We start from the raw sequence: 21818 nt of genomic DNA on the forward strand, positions 1-21818 counted from the left end.
CTTGTTTTGAGTGAGAGCATTAACAAGTATGGACAATTGTGTGTTTTGTGTGTGGCGAGAGTAAAATGAGTCTGGCCACACCTGGACTCAGTAGCTGCTGAGTGGACACAGGGTGCGCTAGATTTTGCTTGCCTCACAAGTGATTTGAGCTTGTGTGAGACACAAATCAAGCTCACCCCTGGTAGTTTCTGAACAGTTTTCATATGATCCTCCTCCTGCAGATTTGCCTCTGGCTCTCAGAAGTGTGGACTCCAGCACGCATCCATCCCTCCTTCGGGACAGGCCCACCCCCTCCTCCTCTAAGGAAAGGATGCCCCGCTCTGCGCCCTTGTGCTGAGGAGGCGTCTGCGGGCAACAGTATGGGCTCTGTGCTGGCCGGCATCCCCACCACCCCCTCCACCACCGATCTGCCACCGTCACGCTGCCCCACCGAGTCGGGCGCTTCCCCCAGCCCCGCTGATGGGCGAAGACACTGACGCCCCCCCGACGCTCAACCACCGCGGCTTCCTCCCCGACCACAACTATGTGACTGAAGGTAAGACCAGGAGGGAGAAAGCTGCATCTGCTGGATGTAACAAAGTGTGTGTGCCCCCATGTGAGTGTGCTTTTTATGTGACACACTTCTGGAATGTGTGTGTGAGTGTAACAGAGAGTTGGTATGCAAATACAAGCTCAGAACGGCTTCCTAATCTTCTGTAAGCTCGGTGTTGATCAAGCAGAGTTGCAGACGAAGCAACAAGATCTAGGGAGTTAAACACTGTCCTCTCTGCAAAATGAAGCCACCGAAAGCTAGTTTTCCTCTCCGCCTCCTTTCCTCATCTTTTCTTCACCTTTCAGTTCTGTGTTTTGTTTATGTATGCTTTTGTAACCTTTTGAAACAGCTATTTTGTCCCACTGCAGGGAAGTATTGATCTGGCCTGTATTCGAATGTGTGTATGATTCTGTTTGTGTGGGAGAATATTATCATAGCAGAAATGTCCAGAACATTCTTTTTTTTTTACTCATTTGTCATCTCTCACATCCTGATAGTCACACACAAGCATAGTGTCAAATTGAATATATTGGAGTATCACCTCCCAGCCGGAGGAATACTAATATGCCCACACAAGCTCTGCAAACCAAATAATGATTTGGTTTGTTTCATAACATCTATGGATTATAATCTTGGATAACCCACTTCTGCTAATCTCACTTACACCACTAATCTCACCTGCACATTAGATTCCCTGTCCGCCCTCCTGTCCCCAATCTGTTTCTTACACTCAGCTCATTGTTCGCCACGCCTCTTATACAAGAACAACGGATTATCATTTGGGGGTCATGAACGTGTTGCGAGCTAATTTGTATCACTGCAGTAAGGGAATTATGCTTCCTGTGTCTGTGCTGTAATTTAATAGCCCTCAGACAGAAGCACATACTGTAGTCAGGGGAGACCTGTAGTGCTGCCTGTTGACTGTGTAAATGCTGGTGTGTGCATTCAACATATTGAATTGCTAAGAAGATTAAAGAATGTGTGTGTGTGTGTGTGTGGTGTGTGTGGTGTGTGTGTGTGTGTGTGTGTGTGTGTGTGTGGTGTGTGTGTGTGTGTGTGTGTGTGTGTGTGTGTGTGTGTGTGTGTGTGTGTGTGTGTGTGTGTGTGTGTGTGTGTGTGTGTGTGTGTGGTGGGTGTGTGTGTGTGTGTGTGTGTGTGTGTGTGTGTGTGTGTGTGCTGTGTGTGTGTGTGTGTGTGTGTGTGTGTGTGTGTGTCTGTGTCTGACTTTTGTTTCTCATACAGTATTTCAATGAGAAACGTGTGTCTTTTGTTTACCTAGGAAACAATTGTAATGAGTGAGTGGCAGAAAATCAGTCTTAACATCCATCACCAACCATTCATTATTGCTATAGCAACAGCCCGGGATGATAAACATGCCGCTTCATGCTTGGCCAATATGACTGACAGGTCGTCTCCACCCACCAATAATGGCAGTATTAATTATTCCACACATCTCAGGCAGAAACACATTATTCAGGGTGAATTGCTGATGAGCTCAGAGCAAGGTGGACTCACCCCTGAACACTGTGGGTCTGAAAGGGGGTACAACACATGGACAGCACTAAAATACTAAGTTGCAGAAGGATAATTACAAACTGTGCTCTGAAAATCAATCTCACAACAATCCTCAGAATGACCAAAGAGGATACATTTCCGCCACAAATATACTAAATGAATCATTACCTGCCTCCTCTTCTACATCCACTCCAACCCCCTCCACCTTTCCTCAATGTTCACCCCATCCCCCGTCCTCCTCCCCATTTCCATCCCCCACTGCCTCCCGCTCTCCCTCTCGCCGTCGCTCCTCTAATGCAACTCGCAGCGTTGCCCATTGCTGAAGTGGCGCGTCTGCCAAACAATTATCCAACAATACTCCAAAGGCTGCTCCAACACAATGTACCTCTTTATGTGTGTGTAAAAGAGAAAGGCAGAGAGAGGGGGTGCGTGTGATTTTATGCTTGGGTGTATTTTGTTAGCTCCTGTGTGTCTCCATCTTTTTTTGCCTGTGTTGCATTCATATTCTCGCGTGTTTCAATCAGTGCATACTGTGTTGATTTTGTTTGCTCAGGTTGATGTGTGTATGTTTGTCGGTCTGGAAGGGTTTTGTGTGTTTATATGTGTGTGTGTGTGTGTGCGCATAAATACAGTGTGTAGATCTTCCCGTGGGGATTCCCCTGCCCTTTAATTCCTTCAGAGGAGGGATGCTTAACCTCCCTCTACCTTACCTGCCCTGCCCTCCCCACTTCCCTCAATCTCTTACTCCCTCCCTCTCCCTTCTTTTGACCTCCCCAACATCTCCTTTTGCTACACCCGGACCCTGACTGGGTTCAATGCTGAATGAGGAAATAATAACAATTATATTTTACATCAAAATTCTCAATTTCTATCTATTGAGAGTTTAATGACATTAAATCATGTCATTCATATAACATAAAAATGCAAGCACACTAGCCCATACAGTATACACTGTATACAAAAGTATCAATGCTGTCAAGTGAAAACCACTAAATGTGTATAAGTAACTTTAAAATACCAAACATTCGCTCAACATTAATACTGACTAGCATATCTTAATTTCACATCATTTCAAACTGTATTCCTTTGGGTTTTTAAACTGTTAACACAAACTTAAACGTTTATAGATTGCTTTGGGCTTTAGGAACCTGTGATGAGCAGATGTCGTTATGTTTGACATTTGAACAGACAGACCAATCAATAATGACAGTAATTGTTAGTCATCATACCTGTATGTAAGTAAGTGAGCTTTCGCCAGCTCTCACTGCTCTTCTTTAATTGTCAATCATTGTCGATCACCTCTAGGAAAATGTAAGAGCTACTTTGCTTCTTTTTACGTTCTTCTGCAGAACCTTATCTCAGATCAGAGGCACACTAAAACTCTCTGTGTATCTCTGTCTCTATCCCGCATGTGTTGCAAGCCTTCCTGCCAAACCCAACATGTGAATACATCCTGTTTGATACAGAATGATCATAAATACAGTATCAGTATTTTTTTCATGGCCAGCTGTGGTGATGCAGTAACTTAGTCCCTGCCCATCCCACCCCCCCTGGTCCTTCCCTCCTCTCCCTCTGCTCCTCCCTGTTGCCCTCCCTCCCTTCCTCCCTTCCTCCCTTTCCCTCCATCCTTGCTCCTCTTGCAGGGCTGCTCCTGGCTATAGCCTGAAGAGCTCCGCCCATCCTGTCCACCCCTCTCCACCCTGGAGTCCTCCCCCAGGATGTTGAGCCCCATCCAGGTCCTCTGCTCCGACATCACTACCCTTTCTCTGGAGCCCGAGCCGTTTGCCTCTTACACTGAAGGTGTGTGCTCTATCCTCTTCTTTCGCGAAGGTCATATCTGTGTCGCACAGTTGCGCCACATGACCCCAGTGTGAGAGGTCGTGTGTGTGTGTAGGTGGATGAATGCGAAAGTGTGTCATAAAACATGTGTGTGAGTCAGGTGAGTTGTCACGTGGGTGTTATAAATATCTCAAACATCACTTTGTGTCTGTCTGTCTACCTCATTTTTTATATGTCTCTATTTTTGTACCTGCCTCTTTATTTTTGTCTCAGACAAGAAGTGGATTATGTGTGAGTGTGGGATTTAGTTTCTTTAAATAGTTTAACCAGACCACACCCTGTCCCCTTCGATGCATATTTCTGACCTATTCCTCTGTTTAACAGAAGAAGACACACACAGACACTCTTTCTATGGACTGTGCAGACATTCATACCACACAGGCAGGGCTGCATCCCACCATTATTTCATTACCAATTCATCTGCTGATTATTTTCTCAACTTGTGACTCATTTTGTGTGTTTATAAAATATCTCAAACGTTGTATAATGCCTGCTGCAATCCCTCCTTGCCTTCAAAATTATTGTTCTGCCGACAAGCAGTCCACAAGTGTTAATATTGCTTTCACAAAAGACTGAAGAGATCAACAACAAAAAACACCAGAGAAAGTGGAACTAGGGAATTTATTTAATTGTTTCCTTAAAAAGCATTAATTCATTACATTTCAAAAATCATTGCAGAATAACTTTCCGTCCATCGACTAATCGTCTCCGCTCTACACAGAAAGATAGGAGTAGCATCAAAAGGGCAAGAGCGTTCTGAATATGGGATTACATCGCAGTATTTCTGAGGCTTTGACACATAATCTGTGTGTTCAGTATAGCCGGGGTTATATTGGGTGTAAACCAGCTAAGCCCCTAATCTTTTTTGATGTTACAGTCTGGCAAATCTGTTGGAAAAACAAATTGATTTCCATCAAAAATGAATCACTCAGCTGAGAGATGTCTCTGCAGCGGGGCAGAGCAGGATGACAGGTGTACTTCACACACGCTGAAGCTGGCCGGTCTATGATTCTAATTGTTTGTGTCTATATAACCATTAGACTCACACTAGCTCTGCTCCATTGTGCCGGTGTGTGTTTGGAGAAATGGCAGCTTCCCTGCTGTGCCCGGCTTAAATCACTCCTCTACACACATGTGCACCTCTAACACAAACACAGGCACCCGTTTTTTTTGCAGATAACTCCAAAACTGCAGGACAGGGATCAATTTAACATCTCCCTCCGGCAGTCTCCCCCCTCGCCTCCTTCGCTCCCTCCTCTCCCTCAAACCAGTCTATTTCTCTACAGGGTAATTGAGTATACACACTTGTGCACACATACACAGGAAATGTGGGGTGTTTGAGCTGCAGCACACACACATCTCCTGCTGAGCTGTGGCTTGTACTCGCTTTTAAGGGCTGTGCGTTTTTGGCGTGGCTTTAATGGTCCTTGTTTACCCAGTCCTAAGATATCTATAATTGGGTCTGTAGGGCGTCTGCTCCCCTCTCTGTCCCTTAACAAAAGAAATAAGGAAATCCACCTCCCTCTCCCAACACCACCTCCCTCTCCTCTCCTCTCCTCTCCTCTCCCTCTCCTCTCCTCTCCTCTCCTCTCCTCTCCTCTCCTTTCAGATGCTATAGATGAGCACTGACCTAAAGTATTTAATACAGACTACGGTTCAAACCAACAACTATTTTTCATTTGCTGATTTATCGATTAGACATTTTTGAAAATAGTAATATGCTGATTAAATTTCTCTGAATTACTAGTTTTTTCAAACCAATCATCCAGAACACTGAAATATTCAGTTTGTTATTATTTGATACAAAGAAAAGCAAAATATCCTTGCAATTTTAGAAGCTAGAGTTAGGGAGAGTTTGTCATTTGAACTAACTGTTGCAGATACATATAACTGACTTATTTCCTCAGCTATTTATGTCATTGTCGTTTAGAATTACTAGTATTGTCATCACATTTTCAAAGATATTCAATTAACAATGACATAAAACTGAGAACAACATGCACATTCTCACATATGAGGTGTTTTAAAGGAGCTGCTCTCCTTGTAAACACCTCACAGTGCATTTGAGGGTGTATGTGTGTTGAGTGTTCATCACTTGTGCGTGCTTTTTTATGCTTGTGTGGTCATTGAGTTAATTCATGTTTGTGTGTGTTTTTGTGTTGATGTGTACTGTGTGGGTGCCTGCACTGCGATGCGTCAGACAGGCCTGCTGATGCTAATGGACTGTGGGAGACAGACACCGCTAGCTTGCTATACTGTTGCACACACACACACACACATCCCCACTATATTGATTTACAGCTTGACAGCCATAGAGACAGCCCCCCGTACACACACACACACACACACACACACACACACACACACACACACACACACACACACACACACACACACACACACACACACACACACACACACACACACACACATTACATCAGCACATTGGCCGGTGTCGGGCCACAGCCAGTCCTGATGATGATGCTAGTTTCTGCCGGAGTTAATTGTGTTCTTAGAGGTTTATTCTTCTGTAGTACTCTTTTTTTAATAAAGAGCACCAGAGAGACGGATGGTTGTGAGCGTGAAAGAGAGAAACACAGAGAGATGAAGAGGGTTCAGTTTGAGAACAGACAGAGGATGTGAGAGAGTGTGTGCTCCATATTTTATTCAGCTACATTGTGTGGTGCTCAGCTCCTGTGGGTTCCTGCTTAGCTCGGCTCTTTCTCTGCGCGTCTTGAGTGGAGACACGATTATCTGTAACTGTGTTGGGCGTGCACACACACACACGCTTGCATCATTACGTGACTGTGTGCATTTAAAGCTGCTTCGTGTGTGTATGTGTGTTTGTGAATTTCACTGCATGTGTTGGGGGTCTGTTTTTGTTTTAGTGCCATCATGTGCATTCATTATCTTCATATCCTCAATTTGGACCGCAGTGCCTGTCCACCTTCTGGTATTAATTTGTCAATGTTTGTCAGCAAAAAAAAAAAAACTGCCACGCCATAATTATTTTACCATGCTCCTTCTTCCTGCGAGGTTTGGATTGATGAATCTCACTTCCTGCTTCACCAGACTGCCTTATACGGCTACCGTTACGAGCACCCCCGCCACTGGTTGGCTCAGCCTGTTACCATGGCAACCCCTGCTCACCGAAGGCCCCCTTCACCGCCTCCGCCCCAGCACCTCTTCCCTCCACCTCCCTTTTTCCATCTATTCTTCCAACACCATCAGCACCACAGCTACATGCAAGCTAGCTACATACAGCCAGGCAGCAAGAGAGCCATGGGGGAGGGATGAGAGAGAGAGAGAGAGAGAGAGAGAGAGAGAGAGAGAGAGATGAATGTGGATAGACAACCAGGAAGAAAAAGAGAGAGTGAAATGGGTCAAAAGAGAGAAACTGGGGAACATGAGATGAGAGATGACAAAAGAACGCATGGGGGGAGAGGGATTGAAAAAAAAGCTGAAATAGATTAAATAAATTGAAATTGAAGAATAAAGCAGGTGCTGTCGTGACTGAGAGATCAAGAAACAGGGCAATGACTAGTGGAAAAATGATAGAAGCAGTAATACATGAAGTGTGAGGGTAACAGGGTGAGTTAGAGATTGAGGAGCAGTCCCTGCCTCCCCTCATCATAAAATCTCTCTCTCTCAAGGCCACCACATAATGGTCAAGGCTACAGCTTTGAATCGTTCAGACTCTCAATAAATACACTCTTCACACTCTATTTTTTTATTACAGTCCATGCTTATTGAGGACCAGGCCACTTTCTATCAAAACTAAGCTCAGTGGACTCCTTTGTTGGAGGCTTAGTGGGATACAGCACCTGACATGAAATGATTTTTTCAAATCTAATCTGACATTTTTGAAGATGGTGTTTGATTATTTGGTAGTGCAGCAGCAGATTGCAGCCTTTGCTGTATAAACACATGTGTTACTTGTGGGACTGCTTTGGATTCAAAGGTTTTGCAGCTTTCTCTCAATAACCCAAATAATAAGAACAAAAACTGAAGGTTTTGTGATTTTAGCAGGCATACATAGGTTTGAAGATGATATGATCAGTTATGAATCGTAATCAGGCAAATAAATCTACATTGCCCGCTTTTCATGTTCTCACGGACACAACATTATGCAGGACTTTTATTATCTTTATACTAGGTCATCGTTTATGCTAAGCTAGCACCACCATAAACTGCACAAGTTACTTAAAGCAATTGTGCTGTATATAAATGTATATACATTGTACAAAATGTAAATCCTGTTTCATAGTTGTTTGAGGGAGGTTACAGGCTTACATGGTTACTATTTATTATATTTGTCTTTAATCATGGTTAATCCAGGTGCATTACTTTGTAGAAAGCCAACAACTATCTATTTGAAAAAGCTTTTTTTACTTAAGGTAAAATAATCAGTGTGAATTCTGAACCAGTTCTGTACCTGATGCAGTCTGTTGGTAGGGGTTATGTGGGGTCAACAGTATGGATACCGTTTGATGTTAAAACGTTTGAGATCAGTTTAGAAAAATCCAGTCAGCACTGAAGTCATTGCTGTCACCAGCATGAACTGCTTGTTTTCTACACAGCTACTGTATTAATAAGTGGGAAGTCCACACATTTTAACTTCACAACTGAGCTGAACAATCAGTTCACTTCTGCTGGTAAACAAACTGAACTTGTTTTGCTAAATACATTTGGTTTAGGGCGACTGAAAAGCATGAATGTAGGAAGAGGACAAAGCAGGTCAACATCTGGGCTGACATCAAATATTTAGATGATGATGGATGTTTTAATTCATCCAATCCTGACCATGGCATTGTTGATCTTGAACAACAGGCTATTAAACAAGCTTAATGTGGCTAATTTAAACTTTGAAGAATAGATGACCTGAGATAACTTAACATGGCTTCATACCAGGTTACCTACATCCTCTCATACTATACCACCTCTTATCCATTGAAACTCAGCTTATTATTATTTTAAAGGAATTGTAAATACCAACATGTTTTCTGCCACAAAATGTCGACTAAAGCATCACACGTTAAAGTAAATGTGATTAATGACAAGCTTACTCCTCATAGCGTTGTCACTGAGTCAGACTGTGCTGGCGTTTCACGACACAGAGATAGTGATGGCGACATTTGTTGCTAATATGCAAATGAATGACATTAAAAATGATCTTTTAATGCAAAATTATTCTCAGTTGTGTTTACACTTTATGACACATCAGAGCTGATAGATTACATTATTATTATTATACAATTAACTCAATCTACACTCTTATCTTGTGTACTGGAAGTGTCATGGTGTGCATCATTGTGTATGTGTCACTCTGGATTACAGATAACACCTGTGCCTTGTGTGAAACAGTAGTGTGTTTGTGTGTGTTTTTCTCTATGTTTTGATGCTGTATTATCTGACATTTCTCTGAAAGTATACACACAATTGCACAATATTTGTGTTACCAATCAAATATTGTTTTACTCTTCCCACTTATTTGCATATTTTAATCCACTTACATGTTAATGCATTGATTTGTTTCAATAATTCATAAACAGATTATATAGATGAATGATGATGTGTGGTCAATCAGCTAATGGTTGCTCCTTCTCTCTTCCCCCCCACTCCTCTTTCCTCTCATGCTTCATCTCTCTTTCTCTTCCTCCATCTTTGTCTAAATCTGCGTCTCTATCCAGCTGATATCATCTCCACTGTTGAGTTCAACCACACTGGAGAGCTCCTGGCCACAGGGGACAAAGGAGGCCGAGTGGTCATCTTTCAGAGGGAACCTGAGGTACACACACACACACACACACACACACACACACACACACACACACTCGTACACACACACACACACACACTCGTACACACACACACGTACAATTTTTCATTCCAGCTACTGGAGCTGTGATGAACGCACACTGTTCCCCTCCAGCTACAGTCCAGATTGATTGATAAATAGTTGATAGTCCTGCTGTGTCACAGAGTGTATCATTAGAGCTGTGCAGAGTCCGTGCAATGCTATTTCTTTACATGATTAAGATGATGGCTGACTGGCTTCAGCCGGGGTGTCGCATTGAACTGTGGTTATATATTTGATGGAGGTGCTCGGATTGATCGGCCACCGGTCCATAGTCAGCTTTCTGGCTGATTCTCAAATGTGTTTCATTCATTTAACCCTCCTATTAACATGTGCTACAGGATAGTTTGAGTCTTGATCCATAATCAGTAACTTCACAGCCACACATGCACACATCATGATGTTGTTGTGGAAGCTCTTCAGCCTGATTGTAGAAGATGAAGTGCTTGCAAATTGAAAAAGTGGAGGAAAAATGTATGTGACTAGCTTTTTACAGCAGAAACAGTGCTGTTGTTGCAGTTTTAGAGACAGTTATTTATTAGTCAATGTTCTAATATAAATATACAATACAAAAATACAAATTTCAATTTAAAACGAAATCAAAGATACACAAATATGTCTGTACGCTACCGGTTAAAGTTCTTGGATTCAATCAGCAGGTCAAACTTTAAAAAAAACCTGCCTGCAAAAAACTGTAATCGGTGAATTTTCTTACTTAATAATTGCACATTTTTCTCCTCACGTTCTATATCTATCTACCTCTTTTTTCCCCACAGAGCAAGTGTGAGCCATTCTCCCAGGGAGAGTACAATGTCTACAGCACCTTCCAGAGCCATGAGCCCGAGTTTGACTACCTTAAGAGTCTGGAGATCGAGGAGAAGATCAATAAGATCCGATGGCTGCCTCAGCAGAACGCCGCACACTTCCTCCTCTCCACCAACGGTGAGAGAACCCACACACATGCGTTTTATGGGAACCAGAAGATGTGGCAGTAGTGATGTGATTGGTTGATATTTTGATGGAGTGGGAGTTTGACAGAGTAAAGAGCATGGCAGTGCAGTTGAAATTGAAAGGACAGTTTGAAAGCTAATTGTATCTGAACTGAAGGGAAAGAGTTGCTGCATCACGTTTCTGTAGAGCATTAGGAGCATATGTGCCTTTGTATAAGAGGTCCTGTCATCAGTGTGCATTCTGACTTTATGGCTATGTTAAAAGATCTATAGATTTTCCCTGAGCGCACTGTTATTGATTTATTCAAGTACTATATTATTTATGATTGAAGGTATGAAAACGGTATGAACTGCCTCAGCAGTATGTTGGATAATGCTGCTGTGTATTCAATGCAGAGACTCTCTGTTTCAGTCAGTGTTAATAAAACAAACCTCGCTGTCTGCTCATCCAGAGTTTTAGAGTCAGCTGTCTTTTAGAGCTGACAGTCTGAAGAGTGATGATTATCTTTACCTATTAACTCACTTCATGGGATAAAGTGAGTGAGTTGATTGAGTCCTTGTGCTGAAATCGTCAAAGAGCCTTTTTAATTTGATGGTTTGGCTTTACAGATTTGAGAGGAAGTTTATATAAAGCTTACTCTGATTATATGTTTACACATGGAATTTAAGATTTCAAGCTTTCTTCGAAGACAGGGATTATTTTTTTCCCCGTTCTCCATAAAAACTGTGGATGTTTTAGAGCTGCAGAAATATACCATATACGTCTACATCAACAAGCACCTTTAATTTCACCTTTTTAATTTACACTTCCGATTAAATCTTGTCCTATGTGATCGGCTAACGTCCCTTTCTGATTCCCAGATAAGACCATTAAGTTGTGGAAGGTGAGTGAAAGAGATAAAAGGCCAGAGGGATACAACCTGAAGGATGAGGAGGGTCGCATCAAGGACCTCTCTACCGTCACCTCCCTACAGGTATCACCCATCCGTCCATGTCTCTATGCCTGTATCTGTGTGTCTGTATCTGTGTGTCTGTCTGTGTGTCTGTATCTGTGTGTCAGTCTGTGTGTGCTTCCTTTAACCTGTCTCTTCAAGACACTAAAACATTTATAAATGCAGCAGGTTGTGTGGCATAACTGGGTCAGTGGGTACAGATGTGTTTCCACATGCAAAATTGGGTCACTGGCACAATGGTACATGTGTGTGTACATGAGTGTGTGAGGGAGGAGAAACCCCCTTTACCAGATGTAGTGGGAAAGCAAGCATCTGTACCAAGGCTGCAACTAAATGTTATTAACATAATTGATTAATCTGCAGATTATTTAATCGATTATTGGATTATAAAATGTTATAGATAGAGTTAAATGTGTGTCATTCAAAAAAATTAATATGATTTAAAACAGAGAAAATCAGAAATGATCCCCTATTTGAAAGGCTGAAGGCAACATTTTCTGCCATTTCTACTACTCAAACCATTATTTCATTATCAAAATACTGGGATTATTTTACGATTGACTGACCAGCAGATCAGTTGACTGATGCTTGATTCATTTGTAGTGCTGAATTTCTGCTTGTGTTTGCATAATGCATGTGTAGTATGTCCTTCTTTGTGAAGGTCTCAGAAAATGTATGTGTTTGGTGCTCCCGCTGGGCTGTATGCAAATAGGCACACACTTAAACTGTGTATAAAAATGTGAATCATGTACTGTATCAACAAAGAAATAGTGCTTTATTGCAAATGCCAAGTTATTAAAATGCAAATGAGCTATAACTCATGCTGAATTGGCTCTTGATCTTGCTATCAAGGAGCACGTTTGGGTTCAACCAATAATGTATTAGCGATGTCAAAGGAAGTGAGGCATTAAATATTAATTCATGATACATGAAGTTATTGAAATGTAATCTCCTGTCTCTGACCATCTTTCTTCTCCAAATCAGTTGCAATAGAAGCTAAACTGCTCCCTCTTTCTGTCCTTTAAGGTGCCGGTGTTGATGCCGATGGACCTGATGGTGGAGGTGAGTCCGCGGCGAGTGTTTGCCAACGCCCACACCTACCACGTCAACTCCATCTCCGTCAACTCCGACTATCAGACCTACATGTCAGCTGACGACCTGAGGATCAACCTCTGGCATCTGGACATCACCGACCGCAGCTTCAGTATCCTTTGTGGGTTTTGATATGTATTCATAGGGAGGAGGAGAGAAGACATACATCATCACACACACAAACACACATAAAAGCAGGGATGGATTTAATAAAGTACAACGACACAGATAATGAATGCATACATTAACACATTAAGTACATGCTCCATGCTCAGTAATCAATCCTGCCCCCGCCACCCCCCCCCCCCCCCACACACACACGCACACACACACACACACACACACACACACACACACACACACACACACACACACACACACACACACACACACACACACACTTACAACAAACTCCTACATTGCAAATCCCACTTTGCTGTATAAGGAAATGCACAAAGACACACAGCGTGGGGGGAGGGGAATATTATTCTTGAGGATTGAAAATGTAGCTTAATGAATAATTCAAAAACTGCATAAATATTTCAGCCTCTTTCTGAGTTGTAATCCAGCTCAATGGGAAACAGTGCAGTCACATCCATGACCCAGACAGGATTTATGATATTACAATTTATCTGAATATGGAATTACTTTTCTCCTCACAATCCCCCCAAGATACATTTAAATTGGTTTGCTTTATTTCCTCTGTAAATTATTCACATTGTTATTGTTGGGTTGACATTAACATACATTTGTGTTTTTTTTTGTATGTAGATTATGGACCTGTGTAGGTGTCCACATGAATTAATACTATCTAATTATTAGATGAATAAAATATATGAAAGATACGTTGATGTACAAACTGTATGGTTGACTGGAGCCGGTAATAACGTTGAGGCTAAAACAAACCACCGGCTGTGGGAGGTTGACTGTCTCTGTTGTCTTCCTAAATGACGCTTTCTCTCAGACATTGTGGACATCAAGCCAGCCAACATGGAGGACCTGACGGAGGTGATCACAGCGGCTGAGTTTCACCCCCACCACTGTAACCTGTTTGTCTACAGCAGCAGCAAAGGCACCCTGCGCCTCTGTGACATGAGAGAGGCAGCGCTGTGCGACAAACACTCCAAATGTGAGTAAACCTGTGGACAGCTAACATGAAGACATACACATTGTGTTTCTTTTTAGTCTATAGCCTATCGCAGGAGAGATCATTAAAGGGGCAGCTCACCCCAAGATAAAAAAAACACCCTTTGCCTTTTTATCTGTAGTGCTTTTATGCATTAAAGGTCACCTATTATGCAAAATCCACTTTTTCATGTCTTTTATATATAACTATGTGTCCCCTCTGTGTAAAGAGATTCTGAAAGTTTCAGGAAAAAAGATTCCCTCACTTTTTGTCCTGATCCATTTATATAAAAACCTGTCTGAAAATGAGCTGATCAGATTTTGGCCACTTTATGATGTCATAACGATTTTTTGGGTTGTGTAACCATTAGCCAATAACCAACCAATTTAACCCCGCCCACCTTATCACCTGAATCTCTTCCTAGAGAACCATTGTGTTCTTCTTAACCAAATATCTCTCATGCCCCTTTCACACCACCGCGGTTCCAGGGCCGGTTCGGAGCTAAAGGTGTTTACTTTTCACACCGCAGCGGAGCCGGCTCTTTTCCCCCGAAAACCGGTTCTTACCAAGCACCAAAAAATTGTCGGTCTAGAAGCAAGAACCGCATACGTCACTCTTACGTCGGAGGGGGGCGAGATTAACCTGAGCTAACAGTTTATGGCCAGTACAGCAAATACAAGTTGTAACAAGCAGTAGCGCTGAGCAAAGTGACTAGAACGCAACCACACACTTTATAAAGTCAGGCAACACTAACCAGGCTTCGTGTGATTCTGTTTATTTGTACCATCCGTTTGCTGTTATTGATCATTGTGGAGAGCAGGCAGACGTTTTTTTTGGTGTTATAGCAGCTATCGGATGGAATCAATACATGGGCTGCACAGGTTGTCATGTCCGACTATCACAAGTAGAATCATAATGAAAAATACGCCGGTATAATGTGCCTGTAGAAAACGGCTTATGCGACAATAGGATAGCAACAAGTAGTCAAGATAGTCAGTTTAGCTTCGGTTGCTATGCTAACATCACCCATTTTATACAGAGAAACTTTCATAACAGTTGTGATGCCCAACAGCGGGCAGCACTGCAGCGGTCGGTAAATTCAGATGAAACACATTCATAAACAATGAACCACGGCACTCTGGAGAAAAGTATAAGGTTGGAGAAGTAGTTATTTAATTTAATCTGGCTTCGTATGATTAAAAGTAACACGATCATCGACCCGACGCAGTCCCCCATTGTTGTTGTAGTGAGCGCCGTTGGGGAGAAAATCAGCGACGTAAACGGTGACGTCATGACGCAGCAGCGGCAGCACCAGCCGGGCTCTGAGCGGTGTGAACAAAACGGGGGCTGAAAAGAAAAACCGGTTCCGAACCAGAAAAGCTCTAGCACGGAGCTAGAACGGGAACCGCGTTGGTGTGAAAGGGGCATCAGAGGGGCATTGGGAGTGGCTCCTTATTTTCATCTAAAGTAACAGACAGAGAATCAACACCTTTGGAACAGGGCTGAAACAGAGGGGTTTATGGGATGCTACAATGTATGATCTGTTTGGTATTTCAGCAAAACACTTCAGAGACATGTTTTGTATATATCTGAGACCTATAATATATTGATGAAAAACAGTATAATAGGGGACCTTTAAGTACTACACCGGTAACAAGTATCTGTTTCATGAGTAGAGGCAGCCTTTTTACTGCACATTGATACGGACGGCGGCTTTAGTTTGGTAGAATGAAATTCCTGCATGCTCACAACAAGGTCTGTGGAACAATCACTTTAAGGCTCCCCTGACTTTCCATTTAGCTATTGCAACTTCTAAACAGGGTTTATTCAATGTGTAATCTTAATTAAATCAAACCACATCAAGTTTGTTCATTTATATCTTAAACCTGAAAGAAGTTTGATTTCCTAACCATTGAGGAGCCAAGTATGTCCCGTTTGGAAAATGCGTTCCACATTTAATATTCCTTTCCAAAGCATGTCTATTAATATAGAACAGGGTTAGTGATCCCATACATCTGTTGTCCTTAAAGGACACCAACTCAATTCATGGCACAATCTCATACTTTAGATTTATGGTTTCCCAACATTCTTTTCTTCTTTTTGTGTCCTTCCAAGTTGAAATGGTTTCACAGCTCTGACCAGTATGAGTCACTAGAGCAGAAAACACTGCAAATTGTGTTCCACACCGAGCGGCAAGGGATTCATTTTTCTTGTTATATTCAATGGCCTGTATTTACCAGGTGCTTTGTCAAATATATCTTATTGTTCCCTTCAAAATGTGCTGATGTTTGCGCACAGAAGCATTTATAACATAAATCAACACGAACCTCAACATGTAAACCTATCCAAGATATTTATTTACCTTTGTACATGATAAAAACAAAGATAGCATCCTCATGTGACTCGGGTTTAACAGCACTCCCCCTCCTCTCCCTCTCTCCCCCCCCCTCTCACTCTTTCCCCCCCTCTCCAGTGTTCGAGGAGCCCGAGGACCCCAGCGCCCGCTCCTTCTTCTCCGAGATCATCTCCTCCGTGTCGGACGTGAAGTTCAGCCACAGCGGTCGCTACCTGCTCACCAGAGACTACCTGACTGCCAAAGTCTGGGACCTCAACATGGAGAGCAAGCCCTTGGAGACATACCAGGTGTGTGTGGGACCGCATGTGAAAAATGAGGTTAAAATAAACAAAACAGGAGAATTCGTACAGTATATCATCTATAGGCGTAGCTGCTATAACAAGAACCCTTCTGGCAGGGAGCAAAATGACTCTGAGCAAGGTGAACTGATCTGTAGTCAAGGAGGCATTTACACATTCTTTTTTTTGGATCTCCTCATCCGTTGAGACACTCCACTGTATTGTTCTTGCTTCATCAGCTGAGTGGTAAAATTAAATTATGCTTTATAACCCTGCAGTTCTCATTTTCTACTCCTTCATGCCACAAAGTCCCGCTTACTCACTAAACCACAACCGCAAATTAAAACTTACATAAAATGACACTCATGTGAGAACAAGCAAACCAATGGCACACCCTGTTGATATACAAATATATTAAATTACATTTGAAGCCTTTGTGTGTACCATAAAAATACATTTAATATTTCGTTGTAATTCTAATTTTATTAATTTTATGTAATAACATTTAATACACCAGATACAATCCAATCCAAAACACAAGATGAGGACAGATCTTTTGGCTTCATGGTGTGCATCACTCCTAGATTAAGGAGATTAAGAAGTACTCTATCCAAACAGTATTGAATATGTTTCTGGGTCTTGTAGTAGTAAGGACACTATGTTGGTTTTTACTTTCATTGGTGCAGATCTCTAAATCGTATACAACAAAGTTCAGATGTTTGTTGTGAGGGGGATTTGTCTTCAGTTCTGTCCTGTGCTTCTTCTAATATACTCTTGGCAGAACCATTCTTTAAAACGTTCACTTCCTTCACACTTCAGTGTTTTTGACCGACAAGGTCACTGTCCCTTTACTGAAAACATTGTCATCCTGGAAATGTGAATAAATCGTCCCAAAAATGAATCCATGGGAAGACTTTCAGAATCACAGTGCTTGCTGATGATTAGATTTTTCCAAAACCTTTTAAGGATAATTGGATTGATTACGAGCCAGATAATTCACTTCAGATTCTTGTCAGTGCATCACCAGGAAGCCTGGCTGTGCGCTACATTTTAAACTTTGGCCATAATCTGTAGATGCATCAGATAATGTGAGTTTGGCAGATAAATACATGCTAGAAAACACTAAATTATCATTATGTTGTGTATGTGGGATAGAGTTGAAGTGGCCTTGACATGCTGTTGAAAATGTAAACTTTGAAAAAAAGTACCGGTAATAAGCTGTTAAAAGAGTTTTTTTAATTGTTTTGCCTGTTATCTCTCACATTCACACTAAATGAATCTAACCTTTGACTCTGAAGTGCTTACAATAGGCAGCAACAGCTTCTATGTGCAGAGAAGTATCTATCAACTCTTTTTTTCAGCGTGTGTTTAGTATTCCTGGTGTGTGTGTTGTGTGTTGTGTGTGTGTGTGTGTGTGTGTTGTGTGTGTTGTGGGTGTGTGTGTGTGTGTGTGTGTGTGTGTGTGTGTGTGTGTGTGTGTGTGTGTGTGTGTGTGTGTGTGTGTGTGTGTGTGTGTGTGTGTGTGTGTGGCTGCTTGACTTGTGAGGGCCTATGAGGCAGTCCGGAGTGGGAGGCCAAGACGCACTGGAGCTATTTATAGTCTGCCAGATCCTCCACTCATAAAGTGAAACGGGAAGAAGGGATACCTTACACAGTGGCCGACACCTAGAGCTGCAATGCAGCACGGAGATGGAGGAAGAGGTGGGGGGGGGGAGGAAAAGAGGGGTGAGGGTTTTTGAGCAAGTGTGAGGATGGTGTGATGAGAGGAAGAGAGAAGAAGGAGGGTAGAGTTTTTGAATGAGAGGAGGAGAAAGGAGCATCAGAGAGGTTGAATGGAGTAAACTGAGGGTAGAAAAAGGGGATTTCAGGGCTAAGCTGCGCTGATTTAGCTAAATGTACACTCTTATTCCTTCTGGAGCATGAAAAATATGCACAAATCCATGAAGGATGAGGCACTGTACTGTAACTCATGGGATCATGCAGACTGGAAAAAATACTATATATATTCAGCCGACACTGTACCAATTTACCCCCGAGCAGAAAGACCCTTAGGGAAAAACTAAAATGTCACCTGGTTTGATGTACAGCGTTATGAGCCGACCTCAGCTTGACCATTTATTGATCGCCAGGCGACTGTTGACTGCTGACTTTATGCAGAATGTGAAAATAGGGGGCTTAATGCAGAGCGAGGAAAGTGTAGATTTCAACCCCTTGCATCACGGGCTGACACAATGAAAGCACAAGGGGAAAGAGTTATTAGTCAGTGTGTGTTTGTGTTCACGTGTGTCTTTATCATGCCCTTGGAGGGTTTGGATGTTAATGGGTTTACTGATATGGGAGAGGAGTTTAGATTAAAATGTACTCCTGGCCCTGGTATTGCTCAGGGCTTCTGTTGAGTCTCATTAGAGTTGCCTTCAGGGAGGTTTGTGTTACAACTTTAATGTGTTTTGTCTGTGCTGAGCTTCGAATGTGTGCGTGTGTGTTTCTTCTACTCACTCTATTTATAGTTTACATAGAGAGTGAAGCAGCTGTGTTCTGGACTCATTTTTAATCAAATGTGTGTGTGTGTGTTTTCCTCCAGGTTCACGATTACCTCCGCAGCAAGTTGTGTTCTCTGTACGAAAACGACTGCATCTTTGACAAGTTCGAGTGTGCCTGGAACGGCTCGGACAGGTACCTGAAGTGTTTTCATGTTTTATGCTTTATAAGTCCCAAGATTAAAAACGTTTGTGGAATGGTTTTTAAGTTAATAAATAATTAATAAATAGGTTAACAGTTAAAAGGTCAGTTGATCGAAAGATAAAGTCCTATTTTCCTACAGATAGTTACTGTTTTTCTAGATTTCCCTTAAAATATTATATTGGAAAATTCAGCAGTAATGTCAGAGTCCTGGTTGCTCTGGATAATCTAGATTCTAGTATGTACATTTGCTGATAATACTTGTACCAATAATGTAGGTAGAATTATGAATGCTGCACTTACATGAATTTATAGTGCATTATTGCAAACCTTTACTTAAGTAAAATATCTAAATATGCAACACATACATTTAAAATATCTTCAAAACCCAACCAAATAAAAAAAGATCAATTATTATCATCTGCATGTTCAGATACCACAGTAGTTAAGTGTTCTTTTTGTAATTTAGAGGAAGGGACCCTGTTTGTTCAGAGTTAAGGTTAGTTTGTGAAGTCTCTCCTCTTCCTCTTCTCAGTGTGATCATGACCGGAGCCTACAACAACTTCTTCCGCATGTTCGACCGCAACACCAAACGGGACGTAACCCTGGAGGCGTCGAGGGAGAGCAGCAAACCCCGAGCTGTCCTGAAGCCACGGAGGGTCTGCGCGGCGGGGGGGAAGCGGCGGAAGGACGACATCAGCGTGGACAGCCTGGACTTCACCAAGAAGATCCTTCACACGGCCTGGCACCCGACTGAGAACATCATCGCCATCGCTGCCACCAACAACCTGTATATCTTCCAGGACAAACTCAACTCTGAGTTACATTAATGAAGGATGTCAGCGGCGGATACAACTAGTTTACACCTGAACACACAGCTATGCCAGAATGTACACGTATCCGGACATACACACAGGAATATGCCTAGCACACCCATACACGCGATCAGAAAACACACACACATCTCGGTCCACTCTTCGACACACTCCTGCTCCTCCTCCCCAGCCTCCCAGAACTGAAAGGACCTAGAAAGGGCTAGACAGGGATCTGGCTGGATTACAAAATGGATTATGGATGGCAAAATTGTCCAAACTGTGGATTTCTGGATTGGGCTTGATGGTGTGTTGATTGCTACAGCACAGATTCTGAAGGGGATAGCCCTCCCAGACTAGAGTGACGTTTACAAATTTGTCTTTATTTTGTTCTTCAGGCTCTTCTTTGCTTTCTCCACCTCCTCCTCCTCCTCTCCTTTCTGTATGTGTGTGCTCGAGCAAAGCCTATTCTTATCCCTTGCCCACTGTTTTGTGTAGAAAAAAACCCTTTGTGGTTGTGGCACTGATGAAAAATGGGGCATTTATGTAACTAGCTGTTTGTTTGATTTCAGATCAGATACCCCCTCTTTTGTTTGGTTACTTCTTGTTTAATGATGGTTATTATGATGACAATTTAAAATGATACGTGTGATGTGCAAGGATGAATTTAGGACCCTCCCCTTTTAACCCAAGTGCACCTAGCTGAGCTTAACTGGACCGTGTTCATTGAGGTAAAACATTTACCGTCCCGCAGATAGAAGCAGAGGTTACACCATTGCCTAATATGAGGACACACACTCGTATCTTTCCACAGTGTGTTTCAGTCACCAATGTCGTCTACAGAAACAAGTCCTGCGACTTCTCTGATTGTGGATTCTGCTTCTGGTCTCGGGCTATGTCGTGTGCTACTTTGCAATTAATTACAACTCAAATCAAGCAAAAAAATGAAAATGAACTAAATAATGTCAACAATCAAACAAAAAGATGCTGCATGTAAAACCAATTTAGCCTAGGTGTTTATAAATTGACTGACTGACTTGGCTGCCTTCTTAACCATTTAGACCCAGCTGTACAAAGGCTTCAGGGGCCCCGGGGCCCCTTGCAGCACGAGTAACCATAGATGACCGAGCTGTCCTACATTTATTTGTGTCTTCGGACACTGAAGCATGTTTACCAGTGTTCGGTTCATACACTTACATGTACATTATGAATGAGCTGTCCAAGAGTCAGTTTATTCTCGACTGAAACTGAGAACCAAGAAGAATGGGGAATGTTTTCATCAATGTTGTTCTCTAAAAGAAAAAATGAAAAAATATCAAAGGGCCTAAATGGTGTCTGTATATATCAAGTCTGTTTTTGACATGTATTTGTTTTTTTAACATCCTTAATCATCTGTATCGATGATTGCCTCTAAAGCTACAGCAGAGAGATGGTACTTACATTTTCCCAGCCTTCCTCACAGATTACTTTGCTGATGTGCAGACGTTTATTTTTAGAGAACAGTTTATTCTTTTATTTATCTTTTTGTGTGTCAATCTTACTCCACCACGTCCTGACCAAACTAATGTTGAATCACATATTTTTGTGTTTATGTATGTTGACAAAATTGTCAAATGGACAGTTATAAATAATGTTAATATGTTTTTTTCTGAATAAAGGTTTCAACGAAATTGCATCCAATGAGCGCACATCTGTGATTTTTATTGCCATGTAATTAGATGACAGCGACAGTAATCGGCGGTGCCATTATGGAGATGTGCGCATGTTATTGCTTCAATTTATATTGGCCTATTTGGGTTCATAATTACAGTCTGTGAAGATAGTGGTCT

The 21818-nt window shown here is 42.1% G+C and overlaps 1 protein-coding gene across 1 annotated transcript; it reads left to right on the plus strand.

The window, feature by feature from the left end:
• Positions 1-221: 221 nt before the first annotated feature.
• Positions 222-20007, plus strand: LOC117477233 (serine/threonine-protein phosphatase 2A 55 kDa regulatory subunit B gamma isoform; the record flags this gene model as incomplete). The annotated part of the gene is given in 9 exon segments (XM_034123896.1): positions 222-535; positions 9577-9674; positions 10520-10685; positions 11555-11667; positions 12673-12850; positions 13703-13867; positions 16338-16507; positions 19080-19171; positions 19713-20007. Coding segments are annotated over 9 exon segments (1353 nt in total).
• Between the last annotated feature and the right edge of the window lie 1811 nt (positions 20008-21818).

The sequence above is a fragment of the Trematomus bernacchii genome, unplaced genomic scaffold (genome assembly GCF_902827165.1).
Source record: "Trematomus bernacchii unplaced genomic scaffold, fTreBer1.1, whole genome shotgun sequence".
NCBI classification, from domain to species: Eukaryota; Metazoa; Chordata; class Actinopteri; order Perciformes; family Nototheniidae; genus Trematomus; species Trematomus bernacchii.